At 28.9% G+C, this 26,811-nt stretch overlaps 4 protein-coding genes across 4 annotated transcripts; 3 read left to right on the forward strand and 1 right to left on the reverse strand.

The window, feature by feature from the left end:
* Positions 1-1,084: 1,084 nt before the first annotated feature.
* Positions 1,085-2,497, forward strand: K444DRAFT_548182 (uncharacterized protein; the record flags this gene model as incomplete). The annotated part of the gene is made up of 1 exon (XM_024876357.1): positions 1,085-2,497. One exon carries the CDS (start codon positions 1,085-1,087, stop codon positions 2,495-2,497), a length of 1,413 nt encoding a protein of 470 aa, XP_024726963.1.
* Positions 2,498-2,614: 117 nt separating this feature from the next.
* On the reverse strand, positions 2,615-3,296 carry K444DRAFT_280412 (LYR motif-containing protein 5A). The gene is made up of 4 exons (XM_024871556.1): positions 3,199-3,296; positions 2,972-3,115; positions 2,912-2,924; positions 2,615-2,790 (listed from the first exon to the last, which is right to left on the reverse strand). Exons 1-4 carry the CDS (start codon positions 3,248-3,250, stop codon positions 2,739-2,741), a joined length of 261 nt encoding a protein of 86 aa, XP_024726964.1. The 5' UTR covers positions 3,251-3,296; the 3' UTR covers positions 2,615-2,738.
* A 235-nt stretch (positions 3,297-3,531) lies between these two features.
* On the forward strand, positions 3,532-4,497 carry K444DRAFT_604507 (uncharacterized protein; the record flags this gene model as incomplete). The annotated part of the gene is made up of 2 exons (XM_024878815.1): positions 3,532-4,081; positions 4,153-4,497. The coding sequence occupies exons 1-2, from the start codon at positions 3,551-3,553 to the stop codon at positions 4,495-4,497; spliced, it is 876 nt and encodes a 291-aa protein (XP_024726965.1). The 5' UTR covers positions 3,532-3,550.
* Positions 4,498-4,789: 292 nt separating this feature from the next.
* Positions 4,790-6,271, forward strand: K444DRAFT_280460 (uncharacterized protein). Its single transcript, XM_024871557.1, has 2 exons — positions 4,790-5,463; positions 5,521-6,271. The coding sequence occupies exons 1-2, from the start codon at positions 4,983-4,985 to the stop codon at positions 5,844-5,846; spliced, it is 807 nt and encodes a 268-aa protein (XP_024726966.1). The 5' UTR covers positions 4,790-4,982; the 3' UTR covers positions 5,847-6,271.
* The last annotated feature ends 20,540 nt before the right edge of the window (positions 6,272-26,811 follow it).

Genomic DNA, 26,811 nt, shown 5'->3' on the forward strand with positions numbered 1-26,811 from the left:
CGCGGTCTACCGTATGCAGTCAGGTTTCAGACTGGGATATCTCTCCAACTGAATGCGGGGAGAACTGGGAACGAGGAGAACTTTGCCTGGTTTTCTTGAGGCACAGCCGGTCTAACGCCAGCTTATTAACACCAGCTCGGGTTGGTGGGCCTTTGATTTGGCGGGGCCGAGGAGCTGGGAATGTGAAGAGTTCGGGGCGACGGCCAAACTGGACTGCGTAACTGCGTTATCCCGAGCACGGCACGGTTGATCCCATGAATCAACCGCAGCTCGCCCTGAGGCCCGGCTGGAGACCCTGCTTTCTGAGTTGGGACCGACCCCACCGCATAATAAGGCTGAGATTGCCCTCCCCTCAACTCCTGAACCTCCAACTCCGTGCACTGAACTGAATTCGAAAGCAAAAGAAAGGTCTGGCGTGCCTTGCTCATTCTCTTCTTTTGACGGCCCGCAAGTCGAGGCCCCGCGGCGCAGCCCTACGTCCGAGGATCACAGTGTCACACATGCCTAAGTTCCAGATGCGGAGGATGACTGCTGCCCCCTGAAATCCATGAATTCAGCTCCAGCTCCAGCTTCACATCCATGGCCATAGCGACACAGCTTGGTAACGAGTACCGTGTTAGACCAATTAGGAAAAGAGGAACACCAGCAGCGTCGCATTGCCAGTGATCCAAGGCTGTATTGCGGTGTTGCTCTGCTTCCCCTCGCGTGGTTCAGCGGAAGCGCTTTCTCCAGGTTGAATCAGGCAAAACTCGCTACCGGATCACTCCTCGACCTCGACCTCGACCTCGACCCCTTGAAAATCGCCATAATGTCGGAGGCTGCATTCTTCTACAACCTCACAACCCAACGACCACCACGACCCAAGCCCCCCGCTGTGCAAACGAAATTATCTGCGCATCCGCAGACGCAGGGTTCGGGGACCGCCTTCAAGAAAACACACGCGACTCAAAAGCATTCGTTGAATTCGAAACAGAAGACGCGTCAACACTCCAGCTCAGTCTCGACCTCGACGGACAGCCGTTCGACAGCTTCAACATCCACAGAGACCGCGCCACAGGGACTCGAAGAATCAAGACACGGTCCTATGCCCTCAACACCATTACCTGACTACAAACACGCTGCAAACCAAACCGCTAAGGCAAGGGCCGCTGCTCAAGCTGCAAGCAGGAAGTCCTCCCCGAGCGCAGCGATCAGCGCCGCCGACCGCAAAAATGCTCTCCAGATTGCGGCAGAGCAGAGAGCGGCGGCGGCGAGTGCAGCCAGAGCGGATGCCCTTGGCCGGTCCGGCAGCATCTCGAGCAATACAGCATCAAGCGGTGTCACGGCTCTAACCTCGAGCGAACCTGCCTCCAACGACGAATTGGGCGCACGGCCCTTCACGCGACGCAACGGACGGCGATATCTACGAGACATGAGCCTCTCCTACCCATTACCATGCGATCTCGCCGAGATTCACAGACAAACCTTGCGCACCATGCTCCTATGTCAGGTCTTCAATGGCCCCGTCTGCTCGCCCTCCTTCGTCAAGAAACCTCCAAATCGTGTCCTCGAGGTGGGCTGTGGCACGGGGTTCTGGAGCGTGATGTGCCACCGGCATTTTGCGCAACGGGGCTTCCCCTCGATCCAGTTCACGGGAATGGACATTGCGCCGCTTGCGCCGCGGATGGACTCAGACGACGACATGAAGTGGACCTTTGTGCAACACGATCTACGGCGGGTACCGTTGCCATTCCGGGCAGACGAATTCAACTTGGTCATGATTAAGGATATGAGCATGGTTACACCGACGACGGGCTTGCAGCAACAATTAATGGACGAGTATATACGGATTTTGAAGCCGGGAGGGACACTGGAGATCTGGGATGGGGATCACTCCTTGCGGATGCTGTTACCGCATGCCCCGCCGACACCGAGGGGCGACGACGAGAGTGAGGGTGGGGAACAGGCGCTCACGAATGCGATGGGCACATATACTTTGACATCTTCAACGCCATTGGCAGCTCCACAGAATCAATATCTAAACGACTACAATGCCTGGGTATCAAAAGCGCTGGAGGCGAGGCAGTTGACACCTATGCCGTGCACAACCATCCGGCCCATGCTCCTCCAAGAAGCAGAGGTCCTAGTTGAAATCGACTGCAGACGCCTGGCAATTCCACTGGGCGAAGTACGCTGGGAGCGCGAAGGCGTAGGCGGAGCTGTAACCCAAGGGAGCAACGGTCATGTCATCTCCTCGAAAGGCAAAGCCAAGGAGCTCGATAGGAGGGCCTTGACCGCAGGCCAAGCCGCACTGAGGAGGACCGCCCTCATGACCGTCATTGGCATGATCGAGAGCCTGGAGCCGCTGCTCAGAGAAGCGAGCGGCAAGGGCCAGGACGAATGGGATCGCTGGCAGGGCAACATGATGACGGATCTGCTGAAGAGCGGAGGTACCTCCTGGGGAGAGTGTCTCGAGGTCGGAGCCTGGTGGGCGCGGAAGAAGAAACCGCCGCCTTGAAGCTACGACACTGCACTTTATTCTGCAGTATCCCGGGGAACTGGCCAGACCTCGGCCAAGACTAGGATAGGCATTCGCATTTACCCGGCATCACACACGGCGTGAACATCACACTATTGCGGCGCTCTGAATGCCGAACGGCTCATGTCCGTGATATATATTGAGGCGGGGCGATCTTTGTGGGGTGTACGCAGAGGGAAACTGCGGAGGAGAGGGGTATCCCTCAACCAAGGCCATGAGGCTAGAGCTTGTCATATCGTTGGCGCATCGAGCGGTACTTTTTCAAGTAGTACCTAGGTAGATAGATACCCATTAACATCAAAATTCCTTACGAAACTTGTCTTATAAACCTCTTCCCATGCAAGACGCGTTCATCCAGTCAAAATCACATGTGAAAAATCAGACACTGCTTACAGGGCTTCGATTTCTGTAAACGTGAGCAGGTGAATTAGGGAGTGGATGAGGGGAAAGTACCTTTCTTCACGAACTCAGCGCGCTCAACACCCTTTCGAATGTCTTTCTCCTCTGTGAGAGATGCGTTGCTGGCGAATGCTTTGTGGAGGCGAGGGCGGAAATAGTCGTAGCCAAGGGGATATGCTTTGCCCAGATTCAGAAGCTCTATCACAGTTCAGAGTCCGAGATCTTGATAAAAGAGTGATAGGAAAGAGTCATGAAAGACAACGGCAAGCGAAAGGTCTTACCTTTGTAAATGGCAATGACCTCCCTTCTCAGCGCTGGATTCGGGGTCGTCATCCTGGTGAAGCAAGTCTTGGATGCAGTTTCACTCGCCCTTGATTACCGAGTTAATCACGACGTCTAGAGGACAATGGTTCACTGAGTGGATAAGGAGAAAGATAATGACTGAAGGCAATTAGAAGTGGGAGGATTGTTGAAGCAAGAAGAAAGGTAGATGATGCAAGTTCATTTACGGCTAGACCAGATTTCCCCATCTCCGGAAGCGGCCGCCTCGGCCCGAGAAATGACGAGCTTCGAAATCAACATCCTCCCCACTCTTCACTTAAATTCCTTCCCATTTCCTCCTCAACCAGCAAAATGAAAGTCCGACTCCCTTCCTCCCTCTACTGGCCTACAGCTCCCGCCCGACCTCTGCTCCAATGCTTTAAAAATAACCGAGCACTCTCGACTTCCTCCCCGCACCTTTCGAACTCGAACCCCTCCTCACCCCCACAGAGCAACAGCGATTCAAGATGGCTTTCCTCAACCAAAGAACGAATAGGAAAATGCATCTCCTTCGGCCTCTCCGCCCCGCAATCCACGAAAGCGGCCTCCATCCTCAAAATCCTAGCCACAGAATGGCGCGACCTAGTCGCCGGCCGCGAAGGCTTCCTCGTCTCCCCAAACCGAGCAGGACTTCTGCGTCAAGGTGTAGTGTGGGGCGAAATGGACAGCATGGGGCACGTGAACAACGTCATGTATGTGCGGTATGCGGAGTCTGCGCGGGTCAATTGGGCGTGGAATTATGCGGTGCATATTGATCCTGGGAATAGGAGGGAGTGGATTGAGCTTTGTACGCCGAAGGGGGATGGGCTGATTTTGAAGAGTATTGGGGTTGAGTATAAATTCGTGCGTGCTTTTGTGTTTCCAATGGACGAGGTGTGTGGGATGAGTGTTGAGTGGGAGCTGACGGGGAATAGCCTATGACTTACCCAGATCACATCTCTGTCTTCCACAAACTGCGGTCCCTCCCTTCCCCCGACTCGTCCTCTTTTATTCTCGATGTCCTTATTTTATCAGAGTTACATCAACGGCCGGCAGCCAGGTGTGTAGAAGATATTGTTGTTTATGATTATAAAGCCGGGAAGAAAGTGAACATCAGGCCGTTTATGATGAGGGCTTTTGAACAAACCTGGAGGAAGCAGGAAGAGGAGAAAGCGAGAGTGGAGAAAAGGATACAAGAGGTAGAAAGTGCGGTTGGCGAATTGGAGAGGGAGACGTGGAATAGGGAGGGGGCGGTGGAGGATTTGGGGAGTGGGACCTGAAGTTAAAGATATTTAGCGGAATTAGACGGAAAAGGACGAGGAAATCTTCGGGATTGCAAAGAGGATACCGGCGGTCAAGAGGGTGATTGGAGAGATGGATTAGGAGGTGGGTGCTTTTGGGAAGGGGGGCTTGGGTGGCTACGTGCTTTGAGAGTGGCTCGCGAGGCTTAGAGGAGGCGTATATAGTGGAGTTCAGGAGGTACGTACATGGCAGAATATACTTCACGATTTTTGAACATAGAGAGCATGACCATATTGGAGAAAGACAGTTCAAGCGACTATTGGTGACTCGAACCCGTGTCAAAAGGCGGTGTAGTTCACCGCCTTCGCCATGCCGTGTACCCTCATTTCTCTTCCACGAGTACTCGATTCACTCCCAGCCTCAATGGTGAAGCATCTACAGTGTGTTGCTGCCTAAACCTTTCTTGGGGGCTTTCTTGTTGGCAGATCGATCTCCCCTCTGTACCGCTCAAATTGACTACCACATGATCTGCATGTTCCAAACTTCTCATCCTCCTCTCGTCTGTTTCTACAGTATTTCGAATTTTCCAGGGGACCCTCAAACCAAAATGGCTTCCCTTGAGTCTGCTCATCTCACTTCCCGTGCTTCGTCTCAAGCATATTCAACTCGATATGACAACACTCAGCATTTTCTCTCAGACTCGCATTCATCTGTTGGCATCAAGCCTTCGAGATCGAATCTTGCTGGTAGTGCTGATATGGCTGCACATCCTTTATCAAATGAAGGACCATATTTTACGCGGCCACCGACCGCTACTTGCTCCCCTCCCCAGTCTCTGCCGGATGTCTATGCTTCTACTCCAGAAGACGCCGAAGAAGGGCACTTAGGAAAGGATTCAGACACGGTACGGCGTGTGCTCCAACATCTATGTTCTCTTTGTAGAATGAAGAATGGCACGCACGCTGAGTCACCGAAGGGGTACAATCCATTCAAATACGCAACTCGTTCGTTCTCTTCGATATATCCTTCGAATTTTAAGGACATCGTGCTGACTTTTGCAGTCGAGGATGTCGAACGGTACCCAGAAGGATGGTCACAAATATCAGCATTTCAAAATATAGATGATCGCCTTCTTATTTTCAGAAGTTTCAACCAACTTCACTGCCGTATTCTTCAAAATCTGCAACACGAGATCAGCCATCTTGAGAGAAACCTTCATAACCAAGACATGCTCAACAACGCTGGCAACAACTTGCGGTATGGCTTAAGAACTGGGGAAGGGCCCGATGAGTTTTCAACGATAACTAATATATACCGGGAACTAGAGAGGAAGTTTCAGATATATGGTATGTTAAGATGCAATACCTGGCAGGGCGATCAAACTTAATGGCGGTGAATAGATGATCTTCTTTTGAAGACGAGGGAACTGACGAAACTGCGTAATATCCCAATGAAGAGTTTTCGAGAATTCTTCACTTTCATGTGGACCTACAAACCTGTAGACAAGGAAGTTTTGGAATCGTGCTTCCATGTGGACGATCTGGTTCATCTCTCTGAGTTCGACGACGTCACATCAGCAGTAGCAGGGACTTGCAGTCTCATTGCGGCGAGTTTACCCCCTCCCATTCCTACTTTTCATTGGGCTTCGTTCCGCCAAAGCTAACTCTAGCCAGATTTTCTTCTCGCACTGCTATACCAAGCTCAGACATTCCACTGGCAACGATCGTTCAAATATCACCTTACCCACCACCAAATATCAACCACAAGGGAGGATATTCACTGTAACAACGCATGCGGTTAGCGCAACATTAGTTCTTGGAACGTTGCTGATTCCAGTATTTCTGCTCCTCTGGATACCGATGAGTCGATTCTTGACCTCTGTTACGGTCTCCGTATCGATGTTGATCTTTGCGTTCGTGATGGGGAGTTTCCCTAAGGTCAAGACTCAAGATGTTCTCATTGGCACGGGTAAGTCATTCGCATAAGGAGGAGATGAAGATGGCTGACGCTCTCAGTAGATACTGTGCAGTGCTCGCTACTTGTGTGGCTAATTCTGGGGTGGCTTAGTGGATTCTTATGAAGTGTCAAGAGCTGAAAAATCTCGCTGCGGTCGTCAGTTGGCTTGCATCGAGCAACCAGACGATGGCCATTCTCTCAAGCATCGCTTTTGAAGCTGTGTAGTTCGCAAGCTCATGTAACAAGCAAGTAGACCAATCAGTTCAGCCTCTTTCGCTTTCTAGTTCACAGTATTTTGAGAATCTTTGTCCAAAATCTCATGGTTCGTTGCCCGATTCCTGCAAAGGATATCGAGTGAGTGCGAATGTTGGATAGTATAAATGACGAAATCTCGGTATATGTCTGATATATGTGTGTCATTGTTAATTTGAAGAGTCGACTTGTATCGTGTCTTGTTGTATTCTGGAATCAGTATCCTTTTATTCCGTTTTGGGCCGTCCTTTGCCATTACTATTGTAGAGTATATTCTATCTGTAACGGCTGGCATAACGGCACGATCTGCCGGGAATAGGAATTCGGAAACAGGTCTAAAACGGAACTAAGCCAGAAGGCATAGGCAAAATGATACTAAAGGTCGAGGCATTTCTCTCTTCTTTATTCCCTAGCTTAATATTTTTAATATATAAGATTTATTAAACTTTAAGCCTTTAATAATTATATTAATTTCGCTATTATATAATATTAAGCTTAATTAATTTGGCTTATAAAAGTAATATAATACTATAAATAAAAAACTTATATTTATTTTTAGAAAATAAAAATAAAATATTACTTTTAATATTTAATAATTTTCTTAAATTAAAAAGAACTAGAAAACTTATTTAGAAATATAGTACTTTTTATAATTTAGTTAATCTCGAAGTTTGGCTTTTAATTAAAATAAATAAATTTTTTTAATAATTAGTTCTTTATTAATTTAAAAAAAGAAAGATTTTATTTTTTATAAATTTATTAATTTCGAAATTTAGCCTTTAATTAAAATAAATAATATTATTTTAATATTAATAAAAGCAAAAGAATTAATTATAATTTATTAATTTAAAATAAAAAAGAATAATATTAATATAATTTTTTATAAAAAATTATATATATAATTATAAAATTTAAAAAATGAAATATAAATAATAAAATATAAGTAATAAAATATAAGTAATGAAATATAAGTAATAAAATATAAGTAATAAAATATAAGTAATGAAATATAAGTAATAAAATATAAGTAATAAAATATAAGTAATAAAATATAAGTAATAAAATATAAGTAAAATATAAGTAATAAAATATAAGTAATAAAATATAAGTAATAAAATATAAGTAATAAAATATAAAATACAAAATATAAAATACGAAATATAGTTATATAATCTTATATTTTATAAATAATTCAACTAATAAACTAGATTTTATTAGATTTAATAGTTTTAAAAATTATATATTAAAATTATAAAATTATAATTTTTATTTCTAAATATTAATTATTTTATTAATTTTATATATATTATATAATAATATTATATATTACTAATAAAATAATATAAATTAGTTAATATTTATAAATTAAAGAAAATTTTAAATTAGTTTTAAAAGTATTTAATAATCTAAAATAAATCTAGTTTATTTTATATTAAAAAAAAACTATTTATTAATTTTATAAAAGTATTTAATAATTTTATAAAGAAAGTATCTAGCTTTTATTAATTAATAAATTAATAAATATTTATTTAATTATTTATTTAACTTTTATTATTTTTTAAAATTAATTTCTTTTAATCTTAAAATTACTTTCTTGAATTTTTGTTTATTTATATAATATTTAAATTTATAGAATTTTCTTTTTCTAGAATATATATTCTATATATATATTTAAAGCTCTTTAATTATACTTCGATTTTATTATTAAATCGAGTCTTTTAAGCTTTAGATTCTTTTAGAATTATAATATTTTATTTCCTAAATTTCTTATTATAAATTATATATATATATTTATATTAAAAAGAAACTAAACTCGATTTAGAATAAATATTAATAAGAAAAAAAAAGCTAATTAAAAAATATTAATATAATAAATTAAAACCCGATTTATATATTTAATTAAAAGCTTTTATTAAATTATATAATATATTTTTTTAAATTAATAAAATAATTATATATTATTTAGAAAATTAAATATTTTAAAAAATATAATTCTACTTTTTTTTATTTTTCTCTTTTTTTTTTTATAGAAATTCTATTTAATTAATATTAATATAGCTATTTCTTTAGAAGTTATATATATAGTTACGAAATATAAAATATAAAATATAAGTAATAAAATATAGAATATAAGATATAGTTATATAACCTCGCGTCCTATAAATAATTTAATTAGTAAACTAGACTTTATTAGGCTTAATAGATTTAGGAATTATATATTAATATTATAATTTATAATTCCTATTTCTAAATAATAATAATTTTACTAATTTTAATATACTAGTATTTTATATTTATATAATAATATTATATATTACTAGTAAACTAATATTAATTAGTATATATTTAGATTAGAATAAAACCTGTTTTATATATATAGATTAGAAAAGATTTTAGATTAGTTTTAAAAGTATTTAATAGCCTAAGATAAATCTAGTCTATTCTATATTAAAGAAGAAAACTAATTTCTTTTAATTCTGAAATTACTTTTTTAAAAACTATCTTTTTTATTTATATAATACTTATATTTATAAAATCTTTTTTCCGGAATATATATTTTATATATATTCTTAAAGCTCTTTAATTATAACCTTTAATTTTTCTATTAAATTAAATTCTTTAAATTCTAAATTCTCTCGAAATTATAATATTTTATTTTCTAAATTTCTTATTATAGATGAAATATTTATTTTAATACTTTTAATATATCTAGTATTAAAATCTAAAATCTAATATCTTTATTAAATATCTAGATATCTAAATATTTAGATATCTTTATTACTAATACTATTAAATTCTTTTTATAAACCTATTATAAACCATTTTATTTTTAAACTTCTTTTATTATAAATTATATATTAGAAAGAACCTGAACTCGATTTAATATAAATACTAATAAGAAAAAAGAACTAATTAAAAACTAGAAAAACGGTATTAATTTAGTAATTATAATAAAGAATAATTTTTAGAAATATTTAATTACTAAAATATATTAATATATCTTATATAAAAAGAATAATAATAATTTATAGAATCTTTTTTAGAATAATTTTAAAAGCTTTAATACTATAGTATTTAGTTAAATTAATTATATATTATTATAAAATCTTTAAGCTTAATTTTAGTATAATAGTATTTATATTAAATAGAATTATAAGAGCCTTATTATTATATAATTCCTTATTAATTTTATTTAAGAAAAAATAAAGAGTATATAAAACGAAGCTAATATTATTAATAATAGTCTAATTAGATTAGATCTTTTTTAGAGATCTCTTATATTAGTTTATTTTATTTTAGATAAAACTAAATATAAAAGAATTAAATATTCTTAATTAAGAAATTAAATTATTTATTTACTTTTTCTAAATTAAGGCTATTTATTATTTCTATTTCTATTACTATTATTATTATTACTAAATCCGAACTTCTATTAGTTAGTATTTATTATTATAGCTAAAAAGCTTATTAGAAAAATAATAAAAATATATTCTAAAATATAGAAATATAATAAAACTAATAATAGTTTTAATTATAAATTTATTATTTTTCTTAATATTTACTAATATATAAAGCTTTTAGAAAAGATACTAATAAGAGCTTTTTTTATTATATTAAAGAAACTAGTATAAGACTATTTCTATAATAACTAGCTCTCGAATTATATATATAAAAAGACTTATATAAATATTTATAGTTTTTTTAAAGGCTCTAGTTTCTATTATTAAACTTTAGATAAATAAAATATTATTATTTTAGTAATTATAATAATAAAAAACCCTAAAAAAACAATATTCGAGCTTATTTAAATACTAATTAATAACTTATATAAATTACAATATAGCCTTATTTCTATTTTATAAAATACTAAATTCTTATATAATAAGATTATTATTTCTTATTAAGGCTTATTAGTATACTAGTATATAGTTTCGGATTTTTCTAATAAACTTAATTAGTTTATTACTATTTATAAAAAAAAGTAATAAATTAATATTAAAACCTATTTTACTAATTAATAATATTATTCTTAAAATTCTATAAACTATTATTTACTCAGAAATTATTAATATAAATCTAGCTATTGGTTTACTAGTAATATATAGTACCGTTATATAGGTATAGAAGTACTATTTGCATATAGTTAGTAAAGTTATTATTCAGAAATAAGAATTATAGTATTATAATATTAATATGCGATTCCTAAATCTGCTAAGCCTAAAGGGGTCTAGTTTACTAGTCGAGTTACTAATAGGACGCGAGGTTATATAATTATATCCCGTATCCCATATCCCGTATCCTATATCCCGTTACCTATATCTTATTATTTATGTTCCGTATCCCGTATCCCGTAACTATATATGTGAACTCCCAAAAGAATAGCTATACTAATACTAGAAACTCTCTAAAAAACGCGAAAAATAGTATCTCTCTCTAATTACATACAAATTCCCTAATCCGGCCTAGTACCAAATTCCCAAACGCTCTATATATTCATATTACTTCTAAGGGTTTTAGTTATATACTAAAGGCTATGGCCTTTTATATATGACTTCTACTCCTATAATATTCTTTTATTCCATATATTTATTTTCTGTCCTATTTATACTCGACCTATTCCTCTATATCCAATTATATAGTATTCGTATTAATTAGGCGCTTAAGAGTATTTATTAGCTTTGATTTCATTATGAAATTAGCAGGATTTAATTTTCCCTTAATCTATTTAACTTCTATAATCTCTCGTTATTTATATACCTGGCAGAGGCATATTATATTAATTATTAGATGCTTTTTACGAGTAGTTCCTAATTTAATAAGGCATTCGTATAATAACTTCGAATCCGTATAAACTACTAGTAGTAGTTCTATTTCTAGTACTCTATTAATTATAGATTTGACTAAAGCGCCTATATTAAAACCATAAGTTATATTATAAAGTTCCGAAGCTAGGATACTTCTAGTAACTTTCTTGTACTTAGTAAAGAACTAGTAAATAATATTAGTATATCTAGTTCTATTTACTAGAACCAGAATATATCTAATTTAGAAAAAGAAATCTCTATTATTTATAAATAAAGCATCTATAAAAACGATTAAATATAAGGATTTCTTTACTAGCTTTATAAATCTTAGTTCTCTGGCAGTATTCTTAATTTACTATTAAATGCACTTATTAAGTACCTTTATATTAGTTTCCGAGAATTTAATAGCTTAAGTAGTAATTAATAGGTTATATAAAGCTTCTAGTTAATAGATTAATATAATATATATTTCTTTAGTATATTAGGTAATATATTAGTCCTTAATAAAAAGATCTTAATAAATAGTGCCCCTATTACTTATAGTAATAATATTCTTTATAGAAATAGTTCGGAGGTTTTTATACTAGTATTCCTATATAAAAGTAATTCTAGTAGTATTCATATAAATAATACCTCTATTAAACTTGAGATTATAATTAATAGTAAGGCATTTATATTCCTTAGCTAAGAACTTAGCCTTATAAAGTTTTAGTTACTTTACCTTTATAAAATTATTAGTTCTAATAAATAAAGTATTATTAGTTTAAAGGCTAATAATTCCGAAGAATTACTTGTTATAGAGAAGGCAAGGGTTATAAGTTAACTATTTTATAGAAAGCTTATTAATATAGTAGGAATAGTAAGTCTTAAACTAGTAGTTCCTAGTTTCTAGTATATTATATAGTGGTTTTATAACCTTTAGAACCGAATTATTATTTAGATTTAGCTCTCTAGTAAGCTTATAAGATAGGTTAATATAAAAATTATAGTTAAGTAAGGTTATTAATTAGATATAAACTTATAAGATATTATATAAATATAGTTTTATAGTATCTATTATTATAGTAGTAATACTAAGAATAATTCTCTGGCTAATATATTAAATAGTAAGTAATTATATTAATACTATATATTTCTTACTATTATTATAAGCTTGAATAATTAGTCTCGACTTCTTAAACTCTCTTTCTATATTCTTATTCTTAATCTTATTAATAAACCGGAAATTAAAAATACGTATTTTCTTTAGTATCTGAGATCTAGAAATAATCTTAAATATATTCTTTTCTAGGAAGCCGGCAACTTTAATTTAGTAGGAGTTCTTATATAAGTTATTATCCTATAGAAATACTATAATATCCGGGTTCTTATAAGGGCGTCCTTTACTATACTTTAGTGAAATAGCGGGAATAATAGAAGAAATCATGCCTATATTATCTTTAGTATTACTATAAAGTTCGGGAATAGGTTTAAGTTCGGGGCCATTAGTAATAACCTTAATATTCCCTATATAAAAGGGCTTTATAGAGGTTAAATAAAAGGTAATATTACTATATAATAAAGCTAGTATATAGTTCTCCCTATTAATAGCTACTAGCTTATATAGTTTATCCTAATTACTAGGTTAACTAGTATTTCCTTTATACTATACGAGAATATCCGAATTTAAGGGAAGTTTATAAATATTAGTAGTACTAGGACTATTTCGGGTATTTAGGGTATTTATAATCTGGTATCTAGCTTAAAGCTTCTAAATTTCTACTATTACTTTCTTAAGTACTACTAATTACTATAATATAATTAGTAATAGGGTATTATATTCGGTTATTTGAGGTAAAGTACTATAAACTAAGAGAATTAGAATAATGCTATTAGGTCTAGCGGAATTATTAATAGCCTTAAAAGCTATTTGGAATGCAATATCCTTATTAATTCTATTAATTTTGGTTATAATAATAAGGTAAGTATATTAAATCGGGCTATAGTAGTATTCTATAATTCCGACGGAATTATAAGCTTTTATAGAGACGATTTTAATCTTGGTTCCTATAGTATTTATAAGCTAAATAAACTCTTTACTAGTAAACTACTTTCTAGTATTTACTATAATCTAATTAGGAGAGCCTAAATAGGTATTAATCTAATACTACTTTAGGGTATCCCAAATATATAATATACTAATATTTTAAAGCTATTAGCTAGCTTAATATTAAGTGCCTTTATTAATAATATAAAATATAGGCTTACTAGAAATATAGAAAATAATAATAATAATAAAGTAATTAAAGCTAATATTATTTCTTAGGTTAAACTTGAATTATTCTAGTAATTATTCAAATTTCTGGTATTACTTATAGTACTTTTATAATGTGTATAGGGTCGCACGTGACTTAAGGGCATATAACGAACCTCGGATATTGCGGGTATTAATTAGGGAGTTCGGTAGCTCTTTAATATCCCAACCAACTACTATTTATATTATATGTATTAGGCTTATAAATCACTAATTATATATATACTATTAGGGCCTCTTATTTAGAGGGGGCTTCCCTGGATCTTATAGGAGAGACAGAGATTAGTTCTATACTAAATTTAATATTATAGTTTTATAATATACTAATTCATTCTATTATCTTATTACTTACTAATAAATACCTTATAAGCTAATCTCTTTACCCTCAAAGAAGGTAGTTTAATAAGTAATTATATCTCGAAATCTGCAAAATATATAACCCCTTACTAAAGCTATTCCTATAGAAGAAGTTAACCAGATTAACCCTAATATAGGTAATAGTAAAGGCTCGTCTAATACTTTTAATAGGGCCCTTTAGGAGCCTCCGAGAGCCAGTAATAATAACGGAAATAATCCCAGTAATAATTAAGATACCGAGATTAATACCCGAATTACTGCCGCCCAAACTACGGAACAGGGCTTATATACTAAAGTTAAAGTACTCTAATAAAAGCAAGAATTAGTAAATGTAATTAACTAGTATATCCTATAATTAGAGTAATATAAGGATATTTTTAGGAATACCTTATGGTTTACTATATTTTATAGAAACTCTATTTATAAGTTTACTCTCTCTTTTTCGGTAATTCCTATTAGGGAACTTCCTGAAATAGGATTAGAACCTATCTCCTTTCCTAATATAATAAGCTTTAAAAGTAATCTCAATACTATTTATTAGGAGCTATTATATAATATCCTAAAGATATATTTGGACCGAGAGAAGCTTTTTAAGGTCCGGATACCTAACTTATATTATAGAAAGTCCCTTAAGAAATAGAGAATATTTATATCTTTCTAAAAGGCAGTTTTTAGGACCTAGCCTTAAACTTATAATAGATACTCTTCTAGAGTTAACTTTACTATAAGTACCCTTAGGGACAAACCTTATAATACTTGAGAGGCTATAATAAAGTAAAGCCTATTATTATATAAGATTTATTAGAAGTAATTTAAGGCCTACTTGGCTAATATATTCTAAGTACCTCAAACCCATTAATAAGATACCTTTAAAGAACTCCGAGATCTTTATTAGAAAAATAGTAAGATAGTTACCGAGTTATATACTCGGATAATTAGTCTCGAAGTTAACCAGGACCTATATCCTAAGAGAGACCGGATCTAGACTCTCGATACTACTTTATCTAACTATAAGACTTATTAGATACTTATATTTATTCTCTCAGAAAATAAGGTAATATCTATTTCCGAATAGCTTAAGAAAGCTCAGAAAGCAGAATATACTACTTACCCCAAATTAAGGAAAGCAAAGGCGGGAAAGTCTAGTAAGAGTAATTCTATTCCTAAGAACTCTAACTTAGTAAATTCTAATTCATAAGGCTATTAAAAAAGGAAGAATAAGTTCCGAAAATTATATAAGAAATCCTCAGGTAGTATTTTGGCCCCTTTAAGGCCTTAATAAAGTACTAGTTCTATTTTAGGTATAATTTATTAGACTTATAGATAGAAAGAATACTTTTTAGAAAGTATAAAGTATTCCAAGTATACTAAATAGGCTTAGTAGAACCCTAATAAGACTAAAACCATAAAAGAGTTAAAGTATTTATAGAAGTAAGTTAATACTATTATTATAGAGAAATACTTTAGAGAAGATTTTTCTAAGAAATAGGGAAAAAGAAAAACCAAATCTTAAATATTAATAATTTTAGCTATAATAAAAAAGGCATATTACTTTATATAACTATTTAAATAAGATTAATATAGCTAGAAGTAAATGCCTTAGAGATATATAGTAGATTTGGTAATACCGGATTAGACTATAACTTCTTTAATAATAATTAGGCTTAAAGCCGGGGCTTTACTATCTTAGCTAAATATAACTAAGAGTTTATAACCTTTTATAGAAATAGATTTAAGATCTATTAAGCCTATAATCTTAAGGTATTTATTATAGATAATTATAGTAAGATGCATTTTTTCAAGCTCTGGTTCTATAGATATAAGAATATTAGCTCTTATAGCCTCGTCTTTAGTATAGAATTTTATAAAGTAACTCTTATATAATATATAAACTATATTAAGAAATAATAGATATATATATTTATATAGCCTAATAATATTAAGATCCTAATACTAAAAGAATTTAGTAAGAAGCTTAACTAGTACCCTGAGCTAGTACCTCAAGTCTTATTCTTGACTAAAGGCAAATATAACTGTCCTAGATAATAGGCTTTATATATTTATAATAGTTATTAGGTCTCTACTTTATTATATAGTTCTAGTAATACTAAATAGGAGTTTTTAATATAGTAAATTAATACTTTCCGGAAAGGGGCTTTAGAGATACCTATCTATTTCCGGAATAATAAATACAAAGACTTCTTAGAGGTTTTTAATCCTAATAAAGCTTTAGAACTTCCTAATCTTAGTAGTATTAAATACTCTATTAATATAAATAATATAGTCCTATATAGGCCTTTATATAATTTATTAGAGATCTAACTAGAAGTATTATATCTATATTTACAGGATATACTTTATAAATATTAGATAAGGCCTAGTAAAAGCCTAGTAAGAGTACTTATTCTTTTTATTTCCAAGAAAAATAGAGGACTATACTTTTATATTAATTATTATAGACTTAACCAAGTTATAATTAAGAATCGGTATCTGCTTCCTCTTATTAATAAGACCCTTAACCGGCTTCAAGAAGCTAAGATCTTTATAAAGCTAGATCTTAAGAATATATATTATTAGGTAAGAATTTATAAAAAATACGAGTAGAAGATGGCTTTTAGGACCTACTATAGCTATTTTAAATATCTTATAATATTTTTTAGGCTAGCTAATATACTAGTTATATTTCAAGTATATATTAATACTATACTTATAGGATTCCTGAATTATTTTATAGTTATTTATTTGAATAATATCCTTATTTACTCCCGAAATAAGAATAAATACTATAATTATATTTACTAGATACTTACTAGACTATATAAAAATAACCTGTTTTATAAACTTAGTAAATACAAGTTTAATATTAAAGAAATCGAATTTTTGGGCTTTCTTATTAGAATAGAAAGTATTTATACGGATCCTAAACGGGTCTATAGTATTATTAAATAGCCAGAACCAGAATTATTCTATAATATTCAAATATTTCTTGGATTTACTAATTTCTACTATAGGTTTATTTACTATTACTTTCAGGTAACTATAGGCTTAATAGACCTTTTAAAAGAAATAGAAAAGGGCCGGAAATCCGGTCTCTTTATATAGATAGATAAAGCGGCTAAAAGCTTTAAGACTTTGAAAAAAGCTTTTACTATAATACCTATTCTAGTCTATTTCGACCTTTCTAAGAAGATTTATATTAAAACTAATATATCGAAATTTGTAATTACTAGTACTATTTTATAATAAGTTAATTCTAGTAATAGCCCAAAAAAATACTAGTATCTAGTAGTATTCTGGTTCCGGAAACTCTCCGGAGCCAAATATAACTATAATACCTATAATAGGGAACTACTTGTAATTATTAAAGCCTTTAAGTATTAGTACTATTACCTTAAAGGGTCCAGGTTTATAATCGAGGTTATTATAGACTATAATAATCTCTAATACTTTATAGAAATAAAGTATCTAGAAAGCCATTAAATATATTAGGTAATATATCTTATAATATATGATTTTAATATTATTTACTATAGAAGTACCTCAAATCTAGTAAATAGACCTAATAGAAAACCTAATTATAAAGAAGATCTTATTAATATAACTTGGCTTCCGACTTTTTAGAACAAGTTAAAGAAAGCTTTTATAATTATAATTTAGAGATTCTTATAAATATCTAAAAAGTCTCTTTTTTAGAATAAGTATTATTTAATACTTGCTATATTTATAATAGCTAAAAAGAAATATTTATTATAAGATAAGTAGATAAATTATCTTATAGATTCCTTAACTATAAAATTAGTTAAGAAGTAAGATATAAGGAAATACCTTAAAGGCTCTATTATTATAGCTAAAGTAATAGGAATATCTATAATTATATTATTTAATAAAACTAAAGACTTTTCGGTCTCTCGAGTTTTTGAATTAGATAGTTATAAATACCTAATTCCCTATATATAGATATATACGGCTACTAAAAGAGCTATAATACTAGCCCCTTTATTTAAATCCCTTCTAGATATTATCCAGATAGCTCAGAGAAATAATTCTTAATATTAGAATATTATAAAATAGAGGCTTAGTAAGAAAAATACTAAAAGAAAAGAAATCTAGAAAAATAATTCGGGCCTATTTAGGTACTATTTAAGAATTATTATATCTAATAATCCCGCTTTATATTAAGAAGTTATAAAGCTTTATTATAATAACCTAATAGCTAAATACTATAGAATAAAGAAGATTTTCGAGCTTTTTAGAAGGTCCTAATATTAGGAGAATATAAAAAGAGATATTTATAATTATTATTAAAAATATAATATTTACTAGAGAGTTAAGGCAAAGAAGCATTTGCTATATAGTTTATTTAGTAGTTTACTATAGCCTAAGAGATCCTGAAATAAGATTTCTATAGATTTTATTATAGGTTTACCGCTATATAAGAACCTAATAAAAGGTCCTAATTTTAATATAATTCTTATAATTATTAACTAGTATTCTAAAATAGTAAGATATATTATATACTATAAGACTATTAACTCTCTAAAGCTTACTAAAATTATATAAGAATATATTTTCTTAATCTTTAGCTTCTCTAATAGAATTATTTCTAACCGAGAAATAGTATTTACTAGCTAGTTCTAGTCTGCTTTCTGCTTTTACTTAATATATAAATAGTATTTAAGTATAGCTTATTATCCTTAGATAAATAGTTAAATAGAAAGATAGAACTAGGCCCTAAAATACTACCTAAGATATTATTATAATACCTAAAAGAATAACTAGTTTAAAAAGTTATCTTTTACGGAATTTATATATAATAACTTAAAATATTAGGTTTTATAGAATATACCTTTCTATATATATTACGAATATTATTCTTAATTTCTATAAAATCCTAAAAATAGGATTATAAAAGAGGTACTAGCTATATATAAAAGGCTAGAAACCCTTAAAGCAAAGTAAAGAAAGCTTAAGAATTTATAGTATTATATATAAAATAACCGGAAAACCTATTATAATAAGTACTAGTTAGCTAAATATTACTTTAAAAAAGCCTAGGTAATACTATTAATAAGAAATATTAAACTTAAAATAGGAAAGCTTAAGCCAAAATTTATAAGTCTATTTAGGATTCTTAAATATATTAGTAATTTGGTATATAAGTTAGAACTACTAAGTATATATAATTATTTATATTTAACTTTTTATATTTCCCTTTTTAAAAAGTATATAGTAAAAAAGAATTAGAAGCTATACTTATATCTTTCCGGAAAATTTCTAGAATTAATAAATAATAATAAAAAATAAAAATAGGAAATAGAAGCTATTATTAATTACTAATAAAATAATAGAAATAAGAAGTAATAATATTTAATTAAATAGAAAGCCTGGCCTAAAAATTATAATATCTAGTTATTTACTTTCCCTAATCTTGAAAATTCCAAGAAACTTCTGAAATTATATAACCAAAACTATAGCTTGGAATCTAAAATTATCTTTTAATAATCTTTTAAGATTAAAAAGAATTCTAGACTATTAAAAAAAAGACTATTTAAAAGAAAAAGAGGACTTAGATAGCTAAGAAAAGGCCCGGAATAATAATAAAGATACTCTTTTCCTAGGTTTTTTTATTTATAAAGGTTTTCTAGGATTTTATTAAGGCTTATAAGAATTATATTTAAATTATTAGAAAAAGGATTTAGGATTAAAAAAGATTTATTATAGATAGACTAATTATAGGTATCTCAAATAAATAAACTCTAATTCCTATAAATTCCTAATTCCCAAAATAAAAATACTAAATACTAGTCTTATTTAGGATTTAGTAAAGAATTAGCTAATACTTTCCGGAATCCGCTTATTTCTTAATAGAATATAGTTATACTATAATAATATTAGTATTAAGGATATTAAGAGAAATAAGTAAGGAACTTATAACTACTATATATATCTTATAGAAGGCCTAAACTTCTAAAATCAGGTCCTGAATAGCTATAAGTATTATATTATTAGTACTTAAAATACTAGTAATAGACTATTTAATAATCTTAGTAATAAGCTTAGTAATAAGGTTAATATCTTAAAAATAGATATTATAGTATTTCTTTAAGGAATTAGTAAATACCTAAATATATTAGAAAAAACTTATCTTTAGAATACTAACCCAAATAGTATTATTATCTGCCTTATTAAGATAAGAAGAAGAATTCCAAAGCTTATTAGTATTCTTTTAGTTTTTAAAAACCTAATTAATAGTATTATTCTTATTAGTATAATACTATTTAGGATATATTTTAAGAAATTTCTTAAAAATTATAATAGTATCTTTTTAGAACTAATAAGCCTCTAATAAGTAATAAGGAATCTGAAATTATATTAGCTTTAATAGATATTAAAACTAAAGAACTTACTAATATATAAGACTTAGAACCTTTATTATAATAATTATAATTCTTCTTACTAGATATTATAGTATATAAGGTAAAGGAATTAATAAGTAAATACTTGAAATATTTCAAGTATTTGCCAGTAATAGGAAAGAAGGCTATAAGATTACCTTTATACTTATTATTACGGGAATAGATAATAAAGCCAGAAGAAGATATTATGGAATTAATTAAAAATAATTAAAGAAGACTTAGAGAAGAGTAGAAGAAGAGGCTAGAAGATAATAATAGAAAAAGTTATATATATAATTATTAGAAAAGAAGAGAGTATATAGTAATATAAAGAGGTTCTTTTATAGAGATAGAGAATTACCTAGATTAACTACTAGTTTTTATACTAGTCCTAATCAGAAACTAGTATAACCAATTAATATATGCTTCCAGGAGCCTATAAATAATCTCTAGGACCTCAGAAATATTTATATAGATTTCTTATATAAATATTTATTAAATACTTTCTATAAGCTATTTAGATTATTCTAATATAAGATCTAATAGGTAGTATTAGTTTTATAGGATAGTACCTTAGTACTTTGGATCAAGCTAATTAGAATACTCAGATCCTAAACAAAATCGCAATTACTAGCTAGCTCCTATATCTAGGGTATAATTACTCTTCCTTTTTACTTACTTAGCCCTAATCTAATTAGACGATTTTTATATCTATTATCCAGATTATATTAGCAAAACCACCTTTTAAGATACTAGAAGTTTATATTAATTAAATAAATAAATAATTAAATATTTACCAGAATAGATTAATAGATCTTGGGGACAAGATCCTAGGAGGGAAGTATAGTTATAATATATACAGGGTTATACGTAACTTAAGGATATATAATAAACCTCGGATATTACGGGTATTAATTAGGGAGTTCGGTAGCCCTTTAATATCCTAACTAACTACTATTTATATTATATATATTAGGCTTATAAATTACTAATTATATATATACTATCGGGGCCTCCTATTTAAAGGGGGCTTCCCTAGACCTTATAGGAGGGATAGAAATTAGTTCTGTACTGAATTTAATACTATAGTTTTATAATATACTAATTCATTCTATTATCTTATTACCTACTAATAAATACCTTATAACTTTATAAGATACTTAAGGGCTTTTATATTAATATTATGGCCTACTTATTCTAGTATGTTTTGAAGCTTACTAATAAATAAATAACTAAAATAGTAATATAGATATTATAATTTGACTTCTATAAGAAAGCAGGGATTATAAGTAAAGAATTCGGAAATAAAGCTTTATAAAGTAATATTTCAAAACAAGAAAGAGTATCTAAAACATTATATTATAGGTATAAAGCATTTATTAGAAATAATAAGATAATTAGTAAGATTATTAAAATAGATCTCTAGCTTATCTATATTAGCCAAGCTAAGTAAAAATAAAGTTTTTATAAGTATAATATAGAATTATACTTACCTAATTAATATTCTTACTATTATAGATCTAATAAAGGATATAGATCTAATATTAAACTAGATATTAACTTAACCTTTAGTGATTTCGTTAAGTTTAATACTATTATTAGTTTACTATAAAGCTTGGAATTAGTTAGAACTAGTAGTTAAGAATCTAGAAGCTCTGGTATTAATTATAATTTTATAAAAGTAGTAAGTATTATATCTTAATATATTATTAATTATAAATATCTGGGTGTTCTTTATTTATTTAGTAAGCTCTAGGGTATGGTTTTTGCCTATTATCTAGTATATAAAGAAAAGAGAAGTAAGGTTATTTATAAGAATATTAGTTATGGAAATAGTAAAAATAGGGGCTATAGGAATAGCTAAGAAGCTCTTAATAAAAATAAAATAGGAATTAGAGTAATATTTCTCTTTTTTATCCGTTTTTACTAGTAAGGCTTTAAAAGCATTACTTACTAGTTTGTTCTTATTACTCTTATTATTCTCTTCTCCTTTAAATTCGGTAATGTATTATATATAAGTATTACTAAAGTATTTATTAAAGTTATAAGTATTTCGGGATCTAAATTAGTAAATATTTCTATTCTTAAATTAAGCCTTTTTAGTTTCTTATTCTTCTAGTATATATTTCTATAAGTAATATTCGGGTCTCTTATATATAAAATATAACTTCAGAATATAATTATTATAATTACGGGGCTTAGAATAATTATTACGGGTTCCGAAATTACGGTTAGGTCTATATTAATAATTTCCGGATAGATAATAGTTTAGAGGGTTTTAAGAATAATATTTTTATTTAGTAAAGAAAATCTAGGTATTAATTTATTATTTCTTCTTATAGGTAATAATAGATAATTAGAGCTTATTAATAAGCTAGCCGAGATTATTAGGAGAGTCTGAGACTATATATTAGTATACTAGTAAGCCTTAATAAGAGGTAATAATCTTATTATATAGGAATTTAGTAATTTATAAGGCAAGAATAAGGCTATATTATAATTTGCGTAAATTATTAATTAGTATTTGGACAAGCTCGAATATTGTCTTTTTAGGGTCTTTTACTATTATAGTTACTAAGATAATAGCGTTTTATTTATCTAAATTTCAATAATAATAACCGGGGCCTTTAAAGAAACTATAAATATTTATATAGGCTTCTTTATATATATATTAAGAGAGCTAGTTATTATAGAAATAGTCTTATACTAGTTCCTTTAATATAGTAAGAAAAGCTTTTACTAATACCTCTTCTGGGAGCTCTATATATTAGTAAATATTAAGGAAAATAGCGAGTTTTTAGTTAAAACTACTATTAGTTCTATTATACTTTTATATCTTAGTATATATCTTTACTACTTCTCTAATTAGCTTTATAATAAGAGGGCTAGCTAAAGAGCTATTTAGAAATAGTAGAAATAATAGAAATAGTAGAAATCCGTTATTACTAGCTTTTTATAATCCGGTACTAGTAAGAGTAATTATAGGTAGTAAAGAAATATAAGTAATAATTGGTTTAGTTTATTAATTTCTTATAATACTATTATTAAGGGATATATATAATAAGGTAATAGGGCCCGTATTAAGGTCTAGTCTAGTAGTAATAATATTAGCTATAGTTCAGGTATATTACTTTTCTTTCTAAATAGTATTAACTAAGAACTATATAATAGTAAGTTTCTTATTATTTTATTTAATATAAACGCTACTATATTATAAAGCAGCTCGTAATTTATATAGTATATATTAATCTAGATAATTAAGTGCTTTAAGATTAAAATTATTAAAATTCTTCTTAAATAATTCCTAGAGATAATTATTAGTTAACTTCTCTACCTTATACTAGAATAGTCTAGTATTAAGGTAGTTTAGGACTTCCTTATTATTATAGGTAATTAGGTTAATACTATTTTTCTACTTCTTTATTTATATATATTTATCTCATAGTTCTACTATACCGAATCCCTAGGGCCAAGCTCTTCTTAATATATATATAATTCATAGTAAGGGAGGTTCGAAAATAAGATAATTTATAATAAGTTTATAGAAAGAGTTTAGTAATAAAGGTATTTAAATATCTGGTTTAGATACCAGATACCTAGTTCAGATACTAGATACCTGGTTTAGATACCTGGTTTAAATACCTAATTAAGATACTAGATGCCTTAGATATCTAGGAATATTAAGGATATTAAAGTAAATATTTTGCCCTTAAATATTTCGTTTATAATAAGAAATTTAGGAAGTGAAATATTATAATTCCGGGAGGGCCTAAAGCTTAAAGAACTTGATTTAATAATAAAATCAAAGTAGTAATTAAAGAGCTTTAAGGGCATATATAGGATATATATTCCAGAGAGAATATTCTATAGATACGGGTATTATATAAGTAAAAAAAAATAGTTTCTAAGAAAGTAGTCTTAGGGCCAAAAAAAGTTAGTTTTAAAGAATAGTAGAAATTAAATAGATAAATAGTCAAATAGCTAATTACTTATTAATTAGTAAGAACTAGAGTCTTCTTTCTTAGGCTACCGGATACTTTATAAAATTAACGAGTAATTCCCTCCTTTAATAAAGTAATTATTAGTTCTTAGCAAGAGCTAGCTATTTTCTTCTTTAGGCTACCGGATGCTTTATAAAGTTAATAGGTAATTCTTTTTTTTAATATAGACTAGTTTAATTTTTACTTAGGCTACTAGATACTTTAGCTTAATTATTCTATCTCTAATCTATAAGTACTAACTAATTAGTATTAGTTTACTAGTAATATATAGTACTATTATATAAGTATAAAAGTACTATTTATATATAATTAGTAAAGTTATTATTTAGAAGTAAGAATTATAGTATTATAGTATTAATATATAATTCCTAAATTTACTAAGCCTAAAGGGGTCTAGTTTACTAGTTAAGTTACTAATAGGATATAAGGTTACATAACTATATCCCATATCTCGTATTCTATATCTCATTACCTATATTCTATTATCTATATCCCGTATCCCGTATCTCGTAACTATATATGTAACTCCCAAAGAAATAGCTATACTAATACTAGCTATAACTTCGGAATCTATAATAATTATATTTCGAAGTTATATTTTATATATAAGAAACTCGAATATTATTTATAGAAATATATATTAAAAAAATAAAAAACTAAAAAAACTTGATTCAAGAATAGAAATATCTATTAATTTAGATCCCGAAACTTTTATAACTTTAATAATTTATATGTAATATATTACTAAAATTAAAGAAAAAGAAAATAATAAAAGTAATAAAAATAAACTAGAAAATAATACTTTTAAAGCTTTATAAATAAAAATAAATAAAGAAAAGAAATATTATTTAGATTTCTATTTTATTTCTATTAAAAGCTTTCTAGCTATTTCTATTATTTCTATTTCTATTATTTCTATAATTAATATTCTTATAAATAACTTTTTTTTCTTTTTTTTATATATTAAATAATAAATAAAAATTATATTTTGAAATCTATTAAATAAATAAATTTTTTTCAGATATTTATAATTAATAATATATTAAAATATAATACTTATTATTTTTATAAAGTTATAATTAATATTAAAGTTTTTAGATTCTAAATTACTAGTTCTAATTAAATTCAAGCTTTATAATAAACTAATAATAGTATTAAACTTAATAAAATTATTAAAAATTAAATTAATACCTAGTTTAATATTAGATTTATATTCTCTATTAAATTTATAATAATAAAAATATTAATTAGATAAGTATAATTCTATATTATATTTATAAAAACTTTATTTCTATTTAGTTTAGCTAATATAAATAAAATAGAAATCTATTTTAATAATTTTATTAATTATTTTATTATTTTTACTAGATATTTTATATTTATAATATAATATTTTAAATACTTTTTTTTATTTTAGAATATTATATTATAAAACTTTATTTTTGAATTCTTTATTTATAATTCTTATTTTTTTATAAAAATTAAATTATAATATTTATATTACTATTTTAGTTATTTATTTATTAATAAGCTCTAAAATATACTAGAATAAATAAGCTATAATATTAATATAAAAGCCTTTAAATATTTATAAAATACTATAAATAATACTAGAAATTTAAATAATTATTAAAATAATTTAAGTTTAATCTAAGAAATAATATTAGCTTTAATTATTTTATTATTAATAATATTTTCTATATTTCTAATACGCTTATATTTTATATTATTAATAAAGGTATTTAATACTAAGCCGGCTAATAGTTTTAAAATATTAATATTTTATATATTTTATATATTTGAAATATTTTAAAATAATATTAGATTAATATTTATTTAGATTCTTTTAATTAAATTATAATAAATATCGGAAAATAGTTTACTAATAAAAAGTTTATTTAATTTATAAATATTATAGGAACTAAAATTAAAATTATTTCTATAAAAGCTTATAATTCTATTAAAATAATAAAATATTACTATAGCCCGATTTAATATATCTATTTTATTATTATAACCGAAATTAATAAAATTAATAAAAATACTATATCCTAAATAGCTTTTAAGACTATTAATAATTTTATAAAACCTAATAATATTTATTTTAATTTTTTTAGTTTATAGTACTTTATTTTAAATAATTAAATATAATATTTTATTATTAATTATATTATAATAATTAATAGTATTTAAAAAAAGTAATAATAGAAATTTAGAAGTTTTAAACTAGATACTAGATTATAAATATTCTAAATACTCGAAATAGTTCTAATATTATTAATATTTATAAATT

The sequence above is a fragment of the Hyaloscypha bicolor genome (genome assembly GCF_002865645.1).
Source record: "Hyaloscypha bicolor E unplaced genomic scaffold K444scaffold_184, whole genome shotgun sequence".
Classification (NCBI taxonomy): Eukaryota; Fungi; Ascomycota; class Leotiomycetes; order Helotiales; family Hyaloscyphaceae; genus Hyaloscypha; species Hyaloscypha bicolor.